Raw genomic sequence first — 21,607 nt, 5'->3', positions numbered from 1 at the left:
GTTACATTAACAATAATCATAGTGCCTATGGTGGGCAAAGAAGTTTCTTGTGCTCAGAGCACTTGGGTGTACATCATCTGTGACCAGCGCTTTGCCCAAGTTCTGGCGAGAAGGGTAGAGGCATCACTCCTGGCTAGAGTGTCTACTCGGGGTGGCCAGGCTCTGGATGTGAGAGGGCCGGTTTGGACAGGGTGGTCAATGGTCCTTCTCCCCCACCTCTGTGCGTCATCGGCAGACTGGATGGATGTCTGTCATTCGTTTGCAAAATATGTCTTTCTGGGGTTCTGCGCACCCCGCCCTCATTCTGGGCTGATGGAACCCTTCTGTAGCCCTGAACGTTCTTAAGTGCCTGCTTCTGAGTCTGTGAGAAGCCCCTCAGGTACAGGTGGGGAGCTGAGGCCCCCTCTCCGGCCCTCCCTCCCAGCAGGCTCCTGCTTACAATGGCCCCTAAGGCTCTACATTTAGCTGCCTGTGACATCCGGTCATGGGCCTCATCTTTTTGTTCTGCAGGACACAGCTTTCTTTTTCTTTTTTTATTTTCAAATATTCCCCAAGCCTTCCTGTGGAGTTTTTGCTCTTTAAACAGCTCCTTTTGATTTTTACCCTTACCAATGACCACATTTCATCATTGTTCCTCTTCCTGAAATTAGGTGCTTTAGGGGGGTATGTTTGGGGCCCCCTCTGCCACCAGAGCATTCAATATCATCACGTGGGCATTGGGAGCCTCCATGCCCCGCCACAGAGCCCTCCTACTCCAGGGCCTGTCACTTTGGAGAATGAGGCCACTTCCTTTCCCCTCTCTGTGGATTTGGAAACTCTGTATTTGAGGGAGCTGCCAGGTGTCTTAACAAAGAGCCGTGCCTAGGTGTCTTGTCCAGATAAGAGAGTTGGTAGTTGGAGCCAAGAGAAGGGCGTTTGATCCCGAGGGCGGGAGTGGCCTCACTCAGGGAGGAGTCACTGGACTCATCGTCACGCAGAAAAGTGGTGCCCCTGGAGTTGCCCTCTAGGAAGCAGACCCTCTTGTGTCTGCTTAACCTGACTGGTGAAAAATTTCTTCCATTTCCTCCCAGTAAAGGCAGCCAATTGCCCAAACAAAACAAAGGCCGAGTATCGCAGACTGTTGTTCTCATCATCTAATAAAGTCCTGGTCTGAAGGGTGATGTCTATGAAGAAGGAGCCCAAACCTTTCCCCTGGGTCTTGCCCAGGATGATGGTCAGAGTCTTCATACTTTCATGGATGACTTCCAAACTCACAGGGTCATACAATCCACACACCAGCAGGTCCAGGACAATTTTCGTATACTTTCTCATCTTGTCAGGGGCTTCGCAGGCCATGTTTCCCAAGATTCTCATTGCGAAGTCATGCTTTTTAGCACCGGGGTCCCGGGCTCTTTCGGCCAAGATGAAAAACGCATTCTTCAGAGGCTCCCACTTCTGAAACCTCAGTTTCCAAGAGACCTGCTCAATTTTGCGTCTTCTTTCTCTAATGAAAGATGCCTGGGTTTTGTTAGAAATGAACTCATTTGGTCTACATAATGAAGAAATTGATGGAGGAAGAGGAAAAGGGGCAAGAAAGATAATGCAGGCTGGTGCTGAGGTCGCACAGCAGCGTGAAAGCCCAGAAATAGAGCAGCAGCTCCAGTCTGCCGGGTGGCGAGGGCTGGAAATCCACGAGCAGCACCCGCGCGAACAGCAGCAGGAACAGCAGGTAGCTGACCACGTTGCCCATGAAGGCGGTCACCGGCGCGCCCCAGAAGTGCGCCCAGCGGCGCAGGTACCCGCGCCCCATGCAGCAGCCCCTGCAGCAGCCCCGGCGGCCCAGCTGGCGTGCGACCCCCAGCGACGTCCTCTCCGTGGGGTCCCCTGGCCTGACAGGCCCTTCCCCATTAACAGCACTATCCATGTCAAACTCCAGATCCCCCTGTGTGGGCTCCTCTTCTGATTTCCTGAAGGTGATGAGGTGGGTGTAGATGAGTGCGGGGCAAAAGAAGGCGAGAAGCAGGGCCCAGATGGGTGTGGTGCTGGCCATGTGTCCCCACCACTTCTGTGTCAGCAGACAACAAGTGTCTGTTAAGAGCTACTGATGGGAAAAAGATCAGCACTGTGGTGAGCTCCAAGGAAGTGAATAAGTTTCAGATGGCTTATTCAAACCTACGGAGAGCTAACATGGATGGGCTGAATAAGAGGGACAAAAAGAACTAAACTAAGAAGACCAAAGCAGCAGCAGCAGCTCCAGCAGCAGCAGCAACAACAACAGCAGCAGCTCCAGCTCCAGCTCCAGCAGCACCAGCACCAGCTCCATCTCCAGCACCATCTCCAGCAGCTCCAGCACCAGCTCCAGCAGCTCCAGCACCAGCTCCAGCTCCAGCAGCTCCAGCTCCAGCTCCAGCTCCAGCAGCTCCAGTTCCAGCACCAGCTCCAGCAGCTCCAGCACCAGCTCCAGCTCCAGCAGCTCCAGCACCAGCTCCAGCAGCACCAACTCCAGCAGCACCAGCACTAGCTCCAGCTCCAGCAGCACCAGCACCAGCTCCAGCTCCAGCAGCTCCAGCTCCAGCTCCAGCTCCAGCAGCTCCAGCTCCAGCACCAGCTCCAGCAGCTCCAGCTCCAGCAGCTCCAGCTCCAGCACCAGCTCCAGCAGCACCAGCTCCAGCAGCTCCAGCTCCAGCAGCACCAGCTCCAGCAGCTCCAGCTCCAGCAGCACCAGCACCAGCTCCAGCTCCAGCAGCACCAGCACCAGCTCCAGCTCCAGCAGCACCAGCACCAGCTCCAGCTCCAGCAGCTCCAGCTCCAGCTCCAGCTCCAGCAGCACCAGCTCCAGCAGCTCCAGCTCCAGCACCAGCTCCAGCACCAGCTCCAGCAGCACCAGCTCCAGCAGCTCCAGTTCCAGCAGCAGCACCACCGCCAGCAGCAGCAGCCCCACCGCCAGCAGCAGCAGCAGCAGCAACAACAGCAACAGCAGCAGCAGCAGCAGCACAGTAAAGGACACAAATTTCTTGCTTTCACCAATTAACCACTGAGTTGCTATTTTTTCCTTTGGTTTTTATTTTTGGCCACGTAGCTAGGCTTCTGGTTCCCCCACAGTAGGTGTTTTCACATAAGATGAGGGCTGGGGAAACCCAGTGGCCCAACTGCAGGGGAAGCTGCGGGTCAAGCACCAGTGCCCCACTGCGATCTGCCTCAGGGGCTCTCAGTGCAGAGAAGCCGAGGGGACCCGTGACAGAAGCGAGGACACAGGGCAGGCACCTGAATGTTGAGAGTGGAGATGTGGCGCTCCAGGTTCTCCTTGGCCTCTATCTCCTCATCCAGCTGGTCTTGCAGCCTGTTCCTCTTCTCTTCCAGCTGACGCAGCTTGGTGGACACGTTGAGCTTCTGCCGAGTTTCTTCTTGGAGCAGCTCCTGCAAAGGGGACACACGGAGGTCCCAGGGACCTGCCCTGAGGAAGGCCACCCTCCAGGTCCCCCGGATGATGTGGCAGGACACTCACCTGGGTGTCCTGGAGCTGGGACCCGAGGGACGCCACATCCTTGGCCAGCTTAATGGCCTTCCCCTCGGCCTCGTTAAGCATCCCCGTGATGCTCTCAACTTCAATCTGAGGGTGCCGGGAGATGGGTTAGTCAAAGCCTCTAGAATGGGATCCTTGCTAAATAAGAGGAGCCCTTTACTCAAAACACATGGTGTACCCTCATGGACTAGGACTTGGGTGTCCACTGATTGAGAAAATACCCATGAGGTATGGGACTCTGATGTTAAAAAACAGAAACAGAGAAATCTCTGTGGCATGAAAGAAACTACATCACCTACGAGTTGGGACCCTGGCTCCAGACTCTGTCATTCTGAGAACTTATTTGAGCCCCAGTTGTATTGACTGGGCCCTGATCCCACTAAATGGATCCTGGATCCCTGCCAAGGTTGGTAGAAACAAAGCAGTAGGTGTGAGAGTCCGGACGAGGTGCTCTGGCTGGTCCACTCTCTAAGGTTGGAGAGGGGAGACCGGGATGGTACTTGAACGTCCGAGGGATATTGTCCTGTCCCCTCCTTCCTCACTCCTAGTCTTTGTCCCTTCACTGATCCTGATGGCCAAAGTCAGAGATGAGACGCAGACCCTAAAGGTCAAAATGCCCTCTGTGCATTCTCTGGCTTCTACTGCCTGGTGTCTTTGCACACGTCCCGTTGAAGGTATTAGCCTCCCCTCCGTCTCTTCCATGGACAAGGAGGGTATGAGTGATCTTCATGCTACTCTTACAGGACACTGCTTATAGGAGGGCAGCAAAACCCCTTCTCTCAACCGCATGTGGAAAAAACAGCTCACTGAATGCTTCCCCTGCCCCTTGGTCCCAGGCTGTGAGCATATTAAATATTTAGCAACACTCTGGCCACATCCCATGAATAGAAAGTCAGGGCAAATGTCTATTCCTAGCAAAAGACGAAAGACGGACCATGTCATTCGTCAGCTTCAAACCCCTCAACCGCTTGGCAATCGCCCAGATTAAGGACTAACATATGTGTAAGAGGTTCTCAAAAGGCCTGCATCATCTGGGTACCACCTCCCCCTCCAATCCCACTCTGTACTGTCCCCCACCCTGAACCCCAACCCCAACTGGCCACTCTAGCTCTACTAGCCATATGTCTGTCCTCATTTTTCTACTTACCACAGGGCCTTTGCACATGCTCTTCCCGCTGCCTGGTAGACTTATCCATGTTCCTTAAGGAAGCCTTTTGTGGCTCCTCCTCCCCCAGGTTGGGCCTCCTGGTTATTTACACTTAGACATCATGTGCCTTCCCTTTGCTGTATCATTTGAAATTCATTTGTGTGATTATTCATGTCTTTCCCTTCCCCTCCCCCCAATTAGGCTGGAGTCCTACTGGGGCAGAGACCGTATCTCTTCTTCCTTGCTGTTGTATCTCAGGATTAAGCACAATGCGTGCCATATAGCAGGTGCTCAATAAATACTTGTCAGAATGGCAAAGGAAAAAAAAAAAAAGCTTCCTGCCCTCTAGGAAGCTTTGAGGATGTTTCAGGGCAGTTAGTAAGATGGGATGCTGGGATTAGGGAAGACACAGCTTTGCCGCAGCTGTTTGCTTTCCGTGTACAGTAGAACTGTGTGCTTAACCAGACCCTAGCAGCCTGCTATTCTCTGTCTTACTGCAGAGTTTCTGCTCAGTCGTGGCCATTCACCACTGAGCAGAGCCATCGCCCGACCTCTCCTGCCCGCCTCCGTGGAGATGCCGCACCAACCACTCCACGCCAGCCCTTGTTTTTCTAGTTTGAGGGTCCTTGTGGAGAAACCGTTCCACACTTTGCTCTTCCACCCCTCCCTGGGCCTGTCAGTTGTGAGATTCAGTGGGTCACTTTTGTTTTTGCCCCACTTTCTTCAAACCCCTTTCCACAGCTTCCTGACCACTGACTATCACAGGGTTGGTGTCCATCAGAGTCTTGTGCAGCTTGATGCTGATTTGTTTTTTCCTATTTTGGTTGAAAAACTGCCCTGATTCGGCTTCACTCCCAGCAGCTTAGAGCCGTTCATCCAGCCTTTGCGTTTGGTCTCAGAGGCCTGCTGCGTCTTGCAGTCTGCACTGGAACTGGGGATGCACAGGAGAGTGGGATGAAAGCGCTGGTGCTAAAATGCACACCTCCAGGCCTGGGGTGGGAGGGATAGAATGGAACCGTGGTTTAGCCTGCAACAGCCTCCGGCCTGTGGAGAGGGTGGCAGCGACGCCTGCTCAGTATGGATTGATTTGGAGCTGGAGATCATGGAGTTCAAGAGCAAGTGAATAAAGGGGCTGAGGAGAGGGTGAGGGGGAGGCTGAGGAGAGGGTGAGGGGGAAGACCCGCATGATGTGAAGAGAGGGAGAGATGTGAGGTCATGCAGACCTCTGTGGCAGTGCAGGCCAGCTCAGGGAAGCTGTGGGTGGGCATTGGGCCTGGGGGGGCAGCAGGGAAAGATGCTTGGGAGATTTGCCAACTTCTGGGCCACTGGTGAGCAAAGGCTCAGTGACGCAGTCGGAACCTCTCTTCTGCAGCCATTCTTTGCAGCTCTGCAGGCTGCTTCGGGCCTAGTCTGGGGGGCTTGTCTCTGGCTATGGCTCCAGCTGCTGCCCTCCCCTCCCCTGCCTACCTGCTGCCTGCCTGCCTGCCTGCCTACCCCAACCACAGAGTTCATGTCAGCGCATACCCAGGCAGGTGGTTAAGCCGCTTCTCTGGAAATTAGGTGGACACCCACTGCCTCCCTCCCTCTGCCTGTCTCCAAATCCAGTGACCTGAGCTCCTGCAGCCAGAGCCTTTCCCCACCTGCTTCCTTAGCCCCAGCAGCTCTCAGCTGGTGTGAAGTGGCCAAGGAGAGGTGAAGGCTGTTCAGGCCTTTCCTAAGGAGAGGCACAGGCAGGACGGCAGGAGGAGGAATCTTGCTTCCTGCAGGACCGTCCTCCGCCAGGTGCTAGGGATCCCAGGCATCGTTAAAGGGTGCTGCGACATTTTTTGTTTTTTCGCTGGGATCTAGGACTCTGTGACTTCCCATTCTTCCTTCTCATTCTCTGTCCGCTCTTTAAGGCCTGGATGAAGCCCTCACCCTCCACAAAGCCCCCTTCGTCCACTCCAGCCCTCCGTCACCCCAGTCCTCTAGCAACATAGAGCATTTTCTGCAGCCCGTATTCATTTAGCTTTTATCACGCTCTATTTAGGCGTCGCTCTGTTTTATTCTTTAAGAGTTCCTTAGGCATCTTTTTCTGTCTAGCAAGATGATAAACTCCTTCTGCCCTGCCCTTCCTGACCTGGGGGATAAATGAAGAGTTGTGGGGGCAATCGGGAAAGCTGGCCTACATGCTACCTGCCTGCGAATAATGGTGGCTGATGGTTCAATATTAATGGGTACTGAATAAGCCTATCTCCAGCAGGTGCTGGAGACAGCAATGACATTTGCTCTCACAGCAGATGACAGGGTGATGGCAGGCATCTCTGGATGTAAGCGATGAGACCCCCGAGGTGATGAAGGGGTTAGATCGGGCACTTAGAGCCCTCAAAGGACCAAGGGAATGTAGAGAAGGCTCAGGCACCCCAGGGTGGGGGTTGAGGGAACCAAGAAGAGGAGTCTGCTCAGGAAGGGTGTAGGCTCGGACACTGTAGGGGACAGATCCAAGAGGCTTCCTAAGTCAGACCTCTCATCTAAATTGGACAGGATGAGAGCTTTGGAGTCACTGCTTTGCATATGAGACCATGGGACATAGAATCCATCATTATCCCTGCCAGCTCAGCTCAGGGGACAGAACTGAGGAGAGAAGCGGTCAGGTTTGGGGTACAAGGGGAGAAGGTAGGATACCCCTTCCAGGGCCTGGAACTGGGGTCCATGGCCAGGCTCTGGCATGCCTGGAAACGGCACATCCCAGGTGGTCGATAAAGACCTGTGGGATTGAAATAAACAACGAGGGATTCATAGATTATCCTTAGCATTGTCTTACAGTTTAAGGAGGGGACAGAACAGAGTAGGAAGTAGGGGAGAGGAACTCAGATGTGGTTTTAGCCAGGGCTTCGTTTAAGCTGTTATGCTTCTTCTCTTGTGATACTAGTTTGAGGGAAAGGCAGCAGGGGCGGCTCCAGGTGAGAGGATGAGGGCAGCCATCAGAGACAGGCCGGGCAGACACTGCCCGGAGAGGCCGCTCAGGAGGGCAGGACGGCCAGCCGCTTCTCCCTAGGGAGGAGGCCTCTGCTCCACCCTCCATTCCTCCTCTCCTGGGCCTCTCTCCCTTTCTCCCTGTGTGATCTTACGCTCCTGCAACCACAGGAGGTATAGACTTACTCCCAGAATAGAAACCGTCTGGCTGCTCCTGAAACACTTTTTCTTCTGTGCACTACTGGCTCGTCTTCGTGCCTCCAGCTCCGCTTAGACGTCCCCCTTGAAAAGGTCATCTCTGAGTGCCTGTGGCTCCTGGGCCCACCCCCAAGTCTGCTCCATCACACTGGTCCCGTGTTTTCTTCACAGCACTTATCGTCTGGAGTTATCTCATCCATCTCTTCTCTTTGTTGGGTATCTCTCTTGCTTCCTTCGAAGGGAAGCTTCATGCAGGCAGATTCGTGGTCATTCTCAACTGTGCTGTGCCCCGCAGCTTCTAGAACAGGGCTCACATCAACAGTGCCTAACGAGTATTTGCTGCATGGATGAGTGGGTGGATGACAGCACATGGAAAGGCACCAAGTCTCACGTGGGGTGGGGTCCTAGCAAACCTCTTGTCTCTCATCCCAGGATTCCCTGTGGGGGAGCTGCTCAATGAGGAGAGGGCTTGCCGGGCCCTGGTAGAAAATCCGTCCTGGGCCTGGGCCTGACTGCTTGCCCCTGACAGATGGTATGCTAAGCAGTCTGTGAAATGGGATGCAACTCCAGTTTCATTTGAGCCTGAACCCCACAGGCAGGGAGAAGAAGGACCAAAAATGTGTAGTCCTGCTCCTCTACCCAAGCACAGGCCTGCTGCTCTCAAGGGCCAGACAGTGCAGAGCGGCTGTGAGGTCCGGGGAGGGAGAGGCATCTGATCCCAGGCCTCTGGCTGGAGTGGGAAGTGTGGTGCTGTGCATAGGCAGGGCTGTTTCACCTGTCTGCCCGTGCCCCTGAGCATTTTGGGGATTTTGGATGGAGGCTTACCCCGACCCCTTTCCAGCTTTAGCACGAGAGTCCCAGCCCCGTCGTCTCTCCTAACTGTATCAACACTGCCACAGCAGAGCTCCCAACACAATGAGGAGTTAAAGGAAGAGAAGCCACCTTGAGATCCCCCTCTACCCGCCAGCCCACAGGGTTCCCCCACCTCAGAGTTCAGGAAATATTGGAAAACGGAGCCAGGACTGGGGAGGGATCTTCGGGGAAGATCTTCAGAACTTCACCATGGAATTAGCTGATAACCCCCGTGTCTTGATCTTCGAAGACATCTAAGTGCCTGCTCCTTTTCTGTACTTGCTAGGGAGTTTGAATCGTTTCTCTTTAAGAGAGAAAATTTCTGGGCTTGGGAAAGAGGAACCCCAAACTGACACTGGTCTGAGTGGGCATATTTGGGGCTGGAGTCCTTCTCGTGCAAATGTATCTGCTGGGCAATGCTGAGCAGAATTCCACAAAGGAGAGAAAGGGCAGAGGAGAGCAGATTGCCCTTCAGGCACCTCTGTGTCTTCTCTGCCTGCCCAGCCTTAGCTGGGTCCCACATCACTAATGGAAGTTCCATCCTTTTCCTGTAGCATCCCCAAAGAACATTCAAATTCGAGGCTCAAGGAACCTCTGGGACTCAGTGTCTAGATCCAGGAAATGGAGAATGAGCCATGACTTTGGACGCTTCACCCTTGCCCATCAGGCTTGGAATTGGTGAGCATCTCCAATTCCGAGCAAGGTGCCCCATTGGGGTTTCCTCTGCATGGACCAGCCATCCTCCAAATCTGCCCTCATGTCACCCCAGCTCCCTATCCCACTCGCTTCTCACTCCTTGTCCCCTGTCTCCCTGAGTGACAGGGCTCCTTCCAGTTAGGCACTGTCCTCCTTTCTGATGTTGGGTCCATTCCCCATGATCCCTTTCTTGCTCATGCCTTGGGATCTCGGGCCAGCTCAAGTAGGCGGCAGGACTCAATTCCAGACCAGACTGAAGACTGGCCGACACGGAAGAGGCACCGAAAGCACCTCTCGCACCATCAGACATGCCCGCCAGCACCAGGACAGTTTACCACTGCCATGGCACTGACCAGAAGTTATCGCCCCTTTCCTAGAAATTTCTGCATAATCTACCAGCTCCTTGCATGTGATTAAAAGCGGGTGTCAAGATGACTGCAGAATTGTCCCTGAGCTGCTACTCTTGACATACTGCCTATAGGGTAGCCCTGATCTGCAGGGACTGGACAGTCATGGAACTGAAACGCAGCTGCCTAGTGAAGCTGTTTTCTTCTACCACCGGCTCACCCTCGAATTCTTTCCTGGGTGAACTCTTAAGCCCCAATTTTGGGGGCTCGTCTGCCCTTGGATCACAGCTTCCTCTTCTGTTCACAGCCGCCACCACCTACCCACCCTTCTGAGGTTCCTCTCCCTGCCCCTCGACAGTGGCTGCTGATGGGAGCTCTGGCTCCTGCTTTTTTGCTATCTCCCAGTCAAGTGCAGAGTCCCTGTGCCACTTAAATGCGTCTCAGCTAAGAATAGAGAAGGGGATAGCATAAGGATATTCCAGAGATTCGAGAAATCTCAAAAGCGATCACAAAACATTTGTCTCTGACCAACCAGAAACGTCGATGGGTGGGAAAGGCCTCTCCTCTAGGTGAGTTCTTCGTAGGTCTTCAGGCTCTTCTTGACTTTGGATTTTCTGGAGTCTCCTGAAGGTTACCTGAAATCTTCTTTGTCCTAAATATTGTATGTGAATTCACAAACTGCAAGAAGTCAGTGGGGCTGGATGGGGGCCAATACCAGAGGAGTAGAGTCACATAGCTGGGCCCCATTGAAAGTGAGCCCAGCTGTCCCAGTTGGAAGCTGGGGCAGAGAGCTGCAGATGGGTGGAGGCAGTGACAGGGTCCAGTCCATGTACTGGTCATTCAGACTCCCCAGAGCCACAGGACTCCCACAGGTCAGAGAAGACCTGGTGGAGGGCCTTATGCAAGCCTCAGTGTGTGATATAGGAGGGAGTTTTCCCAGCAGAAATGCCTACAAAAAGGCCTTCAAAGGAGGGACCCGTGGGGACCCATCTTGCCTCCTTATGGTCTGGTTCACAGGTTCCCCTGGGTGGGGCTAATGGAATCCAAGTTAGGGTGTCTGACTGCAAAAGTCTTCAGAACTGCTGTTGTAAGGATCAGGGATTATGTTTTCTGAGATGCAAAATATCCTTGTTAAGGGGTTAACAGCTAAAGCTGTTCAGGTTTCTGGGGATACACAGGCTTAGGAAATTAGAGCCAGTGAAGTTGAGGGGGGATGGAAACTAAGAATTAGCTCAAAACAGTCACCAATGCAGAAACCTGTCTGTGGCACTTTGGCCCCTGACAGTGAGGAAGGCAGAGGAGTGACAGTGGGGACTTGGGTACCCTACTAGCAGAATGGGGTAACGGAGAGGGCAAGAATTGCTTCCCAGGAGACTGGGCTGGGAACAGGAAGGGGACTAAAATGCTGCCCCCGGCTGAAGAGTGTGGCAGTACAGAGGAGCTGGTGGCAGGGCTCTGAATCCATATGTAAGAGCAAGGAACGGGTGTTTTTGGTGTGAGAGAGGGCTTTGATGTCTCCATGGACTTAGGGTAACATTCACCATATGGTGGACCAGTCAGCTTCCATGTGAAAAAGCCATCTGGAAGCAAGGGAACAAACCCAGGAATACAGCCGGAGAGAGAGGTGGCCTGACATTCTGGCTAGGTTGATATGGAAGCTTCTGGTTTGTTCTAGAAAGAATGAAAAAGGCGGTGCCGATAATCATCAGCTCCCGGTTCTGTATGTAGCAAGGCGTTTGCTGCAATTCCAGGAGGTAGCAACCTAGGCTTTGGTTCTGAAAGAAGAGGATTGACCTTCCTGAATCATCTCTAGGAGTCTGCCAAGGGCCAGGCCTGGTGAGTGCTGGGAAAAGCAGCAAAGGAGAAAGGACTTACAGAGTGCCTACATAAACTGGTTACAAGTAACACATAAATAAGGAACAACAAACTGCAGGAGGCCTCTGAGAAGGAAGGCCTCTCCATGCCTCATGTTCCAGTGCAGGGTAACCTAGGCTGTGTTACCATAAACATCATGCTCAAGGACGTAAAACCCCTTTGTAGCACTATGACGTAGCCAGACTTGTAGGCTCCTTGTAAGGCCCGAGTTCCATCAGCTGTACACAGATAATAAGCTAAAGATAACCACATGTTCTTGTTTTGTGAAACTTACAAACCACCACTGTTATCAATCCTTAGGATGGTGTCAACCATTTCCGGTTCGCTGATTCACTTCTGGCTCACTGATTCACTCCACCCGTACCCTGTAGATCAAAGTGATTGTAATCAATAAATAGTGTGGATGACCAGAGCTTGGGGCCTTCACTGTCTCTTCCAGAGTAATAAAATGATGGCCCCCTGGCCCCACTTTCTCTCTTAATCTGTCTTTTTCTCATTCCTTTGTCCCACCGAACTCAGGGTACCCACAGGTGACATAGGGCTGGTTCCCTACAGGTGAGTTGGATGCCATACGGAATTTTTACATAAGTGAGGTCTGGGTAGGAAAAGGGAAGGGAAAAGCTGGCCCTGCCTGCATCAGGGGATTCTGGGAAGGAGAATAAAGAGAAAACTCCTTCTTAAGTCTTCCACTTCAGACTGGGAGAACCATCACAAGCTAAGTAAAGTCAAATGAAGGGCAAGCGCCCTATGGCCACCTGGACACGCACCTGCCCCTTGGCCACCTTGCATGGGCAGACTGAGGAGGTCACTGAGGCTTAGTTTTCCTGACCTACCCTGATTCCACATGCTGTAAGCAGCACGCAGAAGACTGTGTGGCTACAGAGGTGCCCAGCATGGTGGGCGCCAAGTCCACCAAGGTCACTTCAGTGTGGACACTAGACTGGACCACGTGGAACCACAGCCAGCTTTAGAGTGCCAGCCAGAGTGTTATTCCAGCCAGAAGGAGGAGCCACAACCCTGCACCCAGGAGGACAATAAGCCCCACTCTGCAGACAGGAGCCAGCCACACCTGGAGCCTGAGGAGATGCTTCCTGATTCCAAATGGGATTGAACTTCAAACCAGACTAGACATTTGGGCAATTTTTTAAAAAGCTGTCAATCAAATAAAGGCATGCCATTTTCTTTACCCAGTTGTTGTGTTGGTTAAAGGTTGCAGACCTGCCTGCCCCAGTGTCCGCCATCATTATCAGGGGATGTAGCTCTTCCAGCTCCAAGAGGCTTCCTTGGCTGCCAGCATCCCCTGCTCTTTTCCAAGGTGTTGACAGGGTCTTTAGTGTTGAGAAAAAGGGAGCAAAGTGCTGACATTGACCCACCCCACAAACATGGCCCAGCCCCAACCAGGCCTTGGGCTGTAAGTCCTGTGTCCTGCCAGATGGGCTAGGACCCAACTGTCTGGTGGAACAGCCAAATGTGCACCTCTGGGCTTGGACTCCAGAGGCTGAGCCTGGCTCATGCCCCCCAGCTCAGGGTCCAGGTGATCCCAGGAGGCTGGGTCAGGGGACTGCCTCCTCAGGGTCAGGGGACGAGCCTTGTGGGCAGTGCGTTTCTGTGGCAGCCCTCAACCAAGGGCAGTAGGGCCAGACAGGAGAGAATCAGAGATCACACACTAACCCCTTCCTCCAGGGCTGGGGAGAACTAAGGGAGTCTCAATCCAGACTGAGGGTTACAACATAAAATAACAGAGGCTCATAGAGCCTGGGAACCTCCTGACTGGGGTCCCGGCCTAGGACTGTACCTGGAGTGGGGGTCTCCAGAGCAGGGATGATGGCACAGGTGTGGGGGTGGTGGGGAAGAGATGCCTCAGGTCCACAGTGGGGAGCCAAGACATCCCAGAAGGGTGGAAAATCTCTCCCAGGGCTTGCCCCGTGGGCTGGCACAGCAGCCATGCCCATTGCTACATGAAGGTAGGCAGTCCAGGGCTGGGTCCCAGGCCATCGGGACCCATCCATCTTTCTGCTCTCCTTAGGATGCCACCTCCATCTTTGTGGTCACAAATGTTGACATTCTGCAATGCCCATGCCCAGGGGAAAGAGATAGAGGCCAACAGGCAGACTGGGCCCTTTTAGACCTGGCACCTTCTGCTCACATCTCCTCTGCCAGCACCACCTTGGGCATTCCCTGTGTGCAGTCACTACAGATGGCCAGGGAGGAGGGGTCCTGGGTGCAGCACCCCGGCCACATCTTGACATAGCTGCCTCCCCCATCAGCTTTTCCCCAGGCCTCCTTGTCCCCTCCTCCTTCCCTGAAAGTCCCCTCACTTTGGGAGCAGAGTCATGGCTTCACCAGCCTTCCTGCCAATTGGGCTGTTACTGCAGATTCAGAAGGATAAGCCCTGCCATTAAGAGTGGGCCATGCTGTGCAGTGTTTCAGGCTGGGGCCGCACAGGGCATTGGCAAGCACAGAGGAGAGGAGCAAATCCCAGCCTAGAGGGGGCAATGGGGGAGGTAGAGACATCTAAACTAAGACCTCAAGGGTGGACAGGAGCAAGCCAAGTGAACGGACCCGGGAGGGCTGCGGACGACACTAGGAGCTGGGAAGAACCAGTTGGGGTGTTGCCTGGAGAATTGGGGGCCAGGCAGGCCTGGGTACACAGGGCTCTGTGGGCCCAGCAAAGAGGAGTGAGCAGAGGCAGGATCTGGTGTGGGCTGGAGAAAGGCCTTGGCCTACGGGTGGCATAGGCCAGGCTGGAGGTAGAGGACCGATTAGGAGACTATTTCAGTTATAAGGCAGGGATGACAGAAGCTGAGCTCTGAAAACTGTGACGGAGACAGACTTGGAAAACAGATCCCATGAGGCTTAAAGATTGATGAAGGGGTAGAGGTAGCTAGTGAAAGACGGAGAGACACAGGCAGACATGGGGAGAGAGATGGACAGAGACAGAGAGAGAAGGCTAGCCGGGAAACCGGTGCACAGGGGTAGCTTGTGCAGAGGGAGAGGATGGAGGAAGGGGGAAATTCTAAGCAGAAGAGGCCGTGTCCGTTTGCAGAGGTTGCATATAAAACCCTGGAGGTCCCTGAGGAAGAGATGGAAGATGCAGGTATCTGGCCCAAAAGCCTGGAAGGGTCCCTGAAGATCCAGCCACCACCTAGTTATGCAGTTTGTACAGGGGCCGTTGCAAGGGAGGAAACATCCTGCCACTGGGAACCAGGAAGACAAGCGAAGGGCAAGGAATATGCAAAATGAATCTCAGCTCTCCTTTGAGCCACCTTCAGGCCCTGGCAGAGTCCAGTGGCAGGTGAGTGCCTGAAGCCCCTCCCTAGGGACCTCCTCCCTGGCCCCATCCCATCTCCTTGACTCCCTGTACCTTCCTGGCTTCATTGTGAGCAGGCTCTTGAGGCTAGCAGGGAAGGAGGTGGTGGAATCTTGGAGTCTTTCAGACTCCAGTTTATACCAACCAGTGCTCCTACCCATCACAGACATGTCCCCTCTAAGGCTCACTTCCCACCGAGTTCAGCCACCCCCAGGGCTAACCCAGAAAACTCTCTCACCGGGCTCCTGCAGAACTGGGTGGAGGCAGTGACCTGGGTTTTCTTCATCAGCTGTGCTCCCGTGAGACTGCCTGGGGAGTTCTGTTTTCCAGAAAATGAAGGACCTTGGAATCAAGTAGAGGGGCAATTAGAGTTTTAGGAGTTTAGCCTGGAGTGTCCCAGGTGCCAAGAGGGGAGAGGGGTGGGGTGAAGCCTTGCTTCTGGGCAGCTGTAGCACACAACCTGTCCTGAAACACCTCAGAAGCCCATCTGAGACACCCCTGGCCAGTCCTGAAAGCAGGTGAGCTACTGGGGTTTGTTCTAATAAATCCCTTTTTTTCTCTCACCAACTCAAGGAGCTTTGGTAGGAACCATACCCAGTAACAGGGAATGCACAGAGGAAGAATCCCAGCTGGCTATGGATGAAAAGCTCAGTGAAAGGAGATAAGCCCAGCGTGGGCAGGGCCTCCTGCGGCTGGTGTGCAGACAGAGGCGGGAGAGCAGCCCAATAATCAGAATCACAATCATTCATTTATTCATGCATTCATTCATTGAAGAAGTCCTTTGTGACACCCAGTCATGCACCCAAGGCCTTGGGAACACATCTGTGAACAAGACAGACAAGTGCTCACCCTCCTGGACACTCTGCTGAGACGGTGGGGCACAAAAGAAACACACGACAAATTAATATCACGTCCAAGAGCTGCGGGAGTGGCAAAGGAAATAAAACCAGAGGATGCAGGAGGAGGCAGAGCTGAGCTGGACCACGAGGAAGAGGGAGCCATGTGGGTACGAGGGGGGACGTCCCAGCAGAGCAGAGGCACAGCCAGCTGAGGCCTCACTGCCTCGGTCATGTGGGCCCTGTGGAGGCCGGGGAGATGGCAGTTAGACCTCAGTATAGCCCTGACGCCTAGGCCCTGTGAGGGCTGGGAGAAGCACTCCCATTCAGAAGGGAGGCCTCACATGTTTAAATGCTGGGGGGAACGGCAGGTGTCGGGGAGAGGAAGAGGGGCAATAATGGGAGGGAGGTCAGAGTTCCTCTCCGGTAGCTTCTCTTTCTCTGTGAAATAGGAGGTATGGTTTCTGCCAAAAGGCAGAGGGCTCTGGGGATAAGAAGGGGCTAACTAGAGGCTGGCTAGGCGCCCACAGACCTGCTCTAGGTAGGACATGTTATGTGCCCAGCAGCTCTGGGACTGGGCCACGGAGGCAGCTCAATGGGTAGCTGGACTGTGGATGTGATGGGTATGCGGCTATGGCCAACAGGGTGGAGATGAGGTGGGCCCAGCAGTCCGAGGCACAGAGTACCAGAGTAAGGTCAGGAGCCCCAATCAAGAGAAAGAGGAAGGACCCAGGAGGAGGGGTGGCCTCAGCAGTGGGAGTCAACATGGAGGCCAGCCCAAGAAGAGATGAAGCACACCCCTGCACTCAGCTACCCTTCTTGCTGTGGTGGGAATGTTTATCACCTCCAAAACTCCTGTTGAAACCTAATCCCCAATGCCGCAGTATTGGGAGGTGGGCCTTTAAGAGGTGATCGGGTCATGAGGTCTCTGCCTTCATGAATGGATTGGTCCATTCATGGATTAACAGATTAATGGCTTAGTAGATGAATGGGTTTTTGCTGGAGTAGGATTGGTGGCTTTATAATAAAAGGAAGAGAGACCTGAGCCGGCCTGCCTGGGAACTCAGCAGAGGCCCTGCCCCAGGAAGGCCCTCAGCAGATGTGGCCCCTGGACCTGGGAATTCTCAGCTGCCAGGACTATAAGAAAGACATTCCTTTTCTTTATAAATTACCCAGTTTCAGGTATCGTATTATCAGCAACACAAAACCCATTAAGACAATTGCCAAAACCCCAGGCATCCAGCTTTGTGGCATCATGGCTACCCTCTCTTTCAGCAGCATAACCGTGTATATAAACACAGTCCCAGCTAGCACATAGAAAAGAAACTGGGTGGGAGGGAGAGTTACATTTTTAAGTTGTTTAAACGCTCATAAAGTAAGAGGTATTTAAGGTTTTTATGAGTAGCTAGAAATTTTCACGAAACCCTTCATGTTATGCAGGGGAAGAGAAAGCTGGGAAGAATAACTAGCCACTGGGGATGCTCTCTGCCCAGGGACACAACCTGTCCCCTGCTGGGCCCAGGGTGGAGGGGCAGTCCTGGTGGCTGGTGGCATCCCTCCTTAAACTGCCTACTGAGCCCCAGGAGAGCTAAGCCCGGGGAGCGGAAGTGGAGGAGGAGGCCAAAAAGCAGTGGGGGGCCAGGGAGCCTGTGTGAGGCCCTGTGAGCCCATCTGGGGACCCAGAGTCACACCCCGCTGCTGCCCTCATTCCTAATCCACAGAGGCCCGACACCAGCCCTGCTGGCTGGCAAGGGCTGCCTGAGGGAGGTAGAAATGGGGCCTGAAGAAGAGTCACCCCAGGAGAGGAGAGGCCAAGCCTCTTGAAGGGCTGAGCCCGGTGGGGCCGGCTTCTAAGTGGATGGCCGTGGGCTCTGAACTTTGGAGAAACATGCTAAGTCTCAGCCCTGGAAGGTGGGGGAGAGTCTCGGTGGCCTCATAAGGAGGTCACCATCTGCCCTGCCTCCCTTGGTGCCTGGTTCCTAAAACTCTTCTGATCACCTCCCCAGTTTCTCAGGTTTTAGCCCAGCAAACATTCAGAGTTTTCTGGAGGAAACTGGAAAGAGGAAAGCAAAGAAGTAGAGATGGTTTACCAGGCACTCTGGCTGGCCACTAAGGGCACAAGACCCAGCTCGCGGGATGGTGGGCACTGTGTCCTGCTCCCTCCACACCCCCAGCCCTGGCCAGGCTGCACGTGTGAAAGTCCTCCCGTGGAGGGATGGGCTCCATGGCAATCCCAGCATCTGCTGTGCGCCTCGGGGCCTGGCATCCTGCCGGAGAGGCTGTGATCACGTGGGAGTGCTTCCTGGGCCACAGGCAGGAAGGCCAGCCCACAGCCGTGCACCCCTGGCACCAGGAACAGGCTTGCTGGGGTCCCCTGCTGGTGGAGTGCTGCCTTCTTGGGACAACGGCTGGACCTGGAGGCAAAGGAAGTTCCTCTCTGAGCGCAGGGAGGCCACAGCTCAGGTACAAGAACAAGAGAGCCAGAATGATTGCCACCTGTGGGTTTCAGGAAGTGCCTCAAAGGGACCAGCGTGCTCCTCTTCCAGTCCTTTCCTTCTTTGCTGGCTGGAGGCAGACAGGAGTGACGGCTGCCACCTTGTGCCATGAGGTGGGAGTCACGTTGTGAGAATGGCGGAGCAACCAGATAGCCATGGCGCCCCCAATCCCCAGCCCTGGACCTCCCACGGTAAGGAGGGAGGGAAACGTCTTACTGGAGCCACTGTCATTCTCACGCAGCAAACCTGATCCTAACACTCAGCACTACGACCCCACCTCCTGTACCCTGTGCCCGCCTCCTGTACCCTGTGCCCGCCTCCTGTACCCTGTGCCCACCTCCTGTACTCTGTGCCCACCTCCTGTACCCTGTGCCCCACAGGTTCCTGGCCTTGGGCCCTGGGTTTGGCTCTCCCTTCCCTCCCAGTGCCAACGAAGACCTACCACACAGAGAGGGTAGAGAAGGGACATGGAGGTCACCGGAGGTGATCTGGAAAGGATGAGGGCACCCGAGAACAAGGCAATGAAGGTAACTAGGACAGAGGAGGGAGGACAGAGCCTGGAGAGGACTCATTAGTGCAGGGCTGACGGGCAGAGCCTTCCTAGGAGCGGGGCCAGCAGAACCTGACAGCCATGATTTGGGCCTCCCCATGACCCCAGGGCCCCCCCAGCCCAGTCCTCCTCAGAGGGCTGAGGGTCCTCCCTGCCTATACTCAGCCCAGACCCCACTTCCCTATGGAGGCCCAACCCCCTTTGCGGACAAGGCAGCTGGTGGTGTGTGGGTGCTGCTCTGGTGAGAGAGGGATTCCTTGGAGGCTGAGGCCATGGGGGAGGGACTGTCTGTCCAGACCTATAGGTTTGTCCCAAATTAAGACCCCAGGTCTAGAGGTGAACACAGCCCTGCCTGATTTCTGAGAAGCCATGCTATTTCGCATCTTAGAAGTGGGCTTCCTCTCCATCCCCACCAAACTCAGTCAATGCCTACTGAACTCCTACAGTGTACACTACAGGCAAGTGGGTTCGCGCGCTAAGGAAATAAACAAGGCCCCACACTGCAGTCCCCAGGGCAGAGCACCCCAACAGGCTGCCCCAAACGGTGGTATGCTGGGGAGTGTTGGACACCCAGCTCTCCGAAGGGAAAACCTGGTTTGTGGCATCTGCAGGTTGCAGTGATTCGTGGTCTAAATCATCCACCCTGGCCAATTCCAAGCTGCAAACACATAGTCCCTGAAGTCAGGAAGGCCCCAGCCTGGCTCCCAGGCCCAGCACACCACTGCCAGGGGCTGCTCACCTCCTGTCCCTGGTCCTCACCCCACCACCAGCAGGTCTTGGCCCTGTCCCCTCTAGGTTCCTGGCCTTCCCCTGTTTGGGCCCTGGGTTTGGCCCCCGAGCCAACAGCCCATGCCTTGATGGTGCCAGGTAGGCTGTGGCTGCCAGGTCAGGAAGAATCAGTGCATAGTCAGTCACAGGCACCTTGGCCCCAAATGTTGAAATGCCCACTTTCTCCGGCTTCTCCAACCACTACCCCACCCCTCCGGCCTTTTCCTCCTCTCTGATGGCTTCTCTTCACCCCAAGGTCTCCTCCTCCTCCTCAGCAGTGGCCATTCCCTAGCATTTGCAGCCCAGGACCCCTCCCAGCCATGAAGCATTTGCCTCCCAGGCTCCCCCAAATCTGGCTCCCCTACTGCCACCCCCTGCCTGTCGCGGAGGAGGCCTCATAGACACTTGCTGTGTGCGCTCCAGGGAGGCTGCGGTGATCCTGCCTGCTCTCCGGTGGCTGCCACAACTGCTGTCTTCAGGAAGAGAAGGAATGGCCCATCAGCCTCCCTGCCTCTGCTGTCTCAGCCCCAGTGTCCTGGCATCATCTGCTCCACCTCCAGGCAAGTCAGAGCCAGGCTTGCCATCTGCCTGACAGCCTGGGGCACTGTGCCTTTATGGCCCCAGGTAGGACGGGGATCTGGGCCCCCAGCTCCTGGGCGCCAAGGTGCCAACCCTGCAGGGGAGTTGCTTAATGACCTTCGTGAGCAGTAATTACACCCCAGGGCCCGCTCTTAATAACCACGTATTCTCCCTGTCAATGTGCCTTAATTGAAAATGAGTAGGCGATACAAGTTGCTGTGAAGTTGGCTGGCAAGCCCTTAACGTGATATTAATTGTAGTAATTAGTAGTCACTTTGTGTTGGAGTCATCTATAAATAGGGGGTCCATTAGTTTAGCAAAAGAGCATGATTTAAAATGCAAATAAAAGCCCAATTAGACAGATAAATCGCTTGTCTTTTCCAGCAACTTATCATCTTCCAGAAGGACAGCAGCCACTTTGGGGCTGCATCAGTCAGTTCAGGGACTCTGAACACTTTATACCAACCTGAGTGATACAAGCGGCCATCTGATACACCGTCCCTTTAAACAGATTTGCACCATGCTTCCTAAGGGAGCTGTCACTCTTAGGGCAGTCTCTATAGACTCTTACTTCATTGGCACAACTGGTGGTCAGGGCCCAAGTAGCTCCTCCCCCTGTATGCTGGTTGGTCCCCTCTAGTGACACAGGAGCACATTTTAAAGAAATAGTAGCACAGTGCATATCTAGGCACTGGGAGAATGGGTAAGGGGTAGGAGGGGTTTCCTCTTTGAATTTGGCTCTGCACAGTCCAGACAGAGTGAACCACCAATGCTCTGTGTTGTTCTGTGACTCAAAAGAGTTAAAAATAGACTCACACCATTATTGTGGGGTCGCACAACTTACTTCCCACTAATTTTTCTCTTCTACAATAACTACTTATGGTGGTTGCACAGGGTGCAGCTTCAAGGCCAGAGGGGAGAGTTAACTGGAGCTTCACCAGTTACCCAACATTTTCTCCCAGGCCTGTGTTTCAAACCTCACAATTAAAGAGGCTGTCGAGATGTGCCTGGGGACATGGGTGCGAGTTCTTCCCTCTCTGGCTTGTTGAGCTGCTGGAGACCTGGTGTCCAAAGCTCAGCTTGGTGGGGCCCTTCCTGTCCCCTCCTTCAGCCTGCCACACCCGCTCCCCATGAGCCCTTCACTCCTTTGTGGCCAACTGAGGCTGGCCCTCAGACAGCATTTGCATTTTAATAAGAGCCAAGGTCAAAAGATAAAACAGCCATTCCTAAACACAGGAAACACTAACAACTGTCTATTCCAGCAGGAGTTTCACCCTTGTCCAAGAAATGAAGAGAACACAGGAAATTTGAAAGTATTATCCTTGATTATATTATCCTTTTATGATTCAATGTTTGCGGCAGGTGGTAGTACTTGCTATTTTTAATGTCCTATTTGACAAAATAAAACATTGGCAACCCTGTGTTGGTCCCAAAAATATTTTTTGGAAATTTTGCCAGAGTATGAAATTCAAATATCTGGAGCTGCTGAGCTAGAAG

At 54.0% G+C, this 21,607-nt stretch overlaps 1 protein-coding gene across 1 annotated transcript; it reads right to left on the bottom strand.

Moving 5' to 3' along the window:
- Positions 1-969: 969 nt before the first annotated feature.
- LOC135268287 (protein maestro-like) lies at positions 970-13,813 on the bottom strand. The gene is made up of 5 exons (XM_064360385.1): positions 13,719-13,813; positions 12,406-12,537; positions 5,502-5,580; positions 3,485-3,589; positions 970-1,458 (listed from the first exon to the last, which is right to left on the bottom strand). The coding sequence occupies exons 1-5, from the start codon at positions 13,811-13,813 to the stop codon at positions 970-972; spliced, it is 900 nt and encodes a 299-aa protein (XP_064216455.1).
- Positions 13,814-21,607: the final 7,794 nt, after the last annotated feature.

Source organism: Aotus nancymaae, unplaced genomic scaffold, assembly GCF_030222135.1.
Source record: "Aotus nancymaae isolate 86718 unplaced genomic scaffold, 86718_ANA_hifiasm-v0.15.2.pri h1tg000040l, whole genome shotgun sequence".
Classification (NCBI taxonomy): Eukaryota; Metazoa; Chordata; class Mammalia; order Primates; family Aotidae; genus Aotus; species Aotus nancymaae.
The sequence above is the reverse complement of the archived record's forward strand: the minus strand, read 5'-3'. Positions and strand labels throughout refer to the sequence as shown.

Bases quoted from the DNA above. Each gene is read 5' to 3' on its own strand.
- LOC135268287 (XM_064360385.1), bottom strand. From the start codon at position 13,813: ATGTGGCCGGGGTGCTGCACCCAGGACCCCTCCTCCCTGGCCATCTGT. The intron at 12,538-13,718 runs GTGAGCAGAAGG...GGCACTCTAAAG, and splicing joins GTGGTGCTGGCAGAGGAGAT to CTGGCTGTGGTTCCACGTGG. The intron at 1,459-3,484 runs GTGAGTGTCCTG...AAAATTGAGCAG, and splicing joins CCCAGCTCCAGGACACCCAG to GTCTCTTGGAAACTGAGGTT.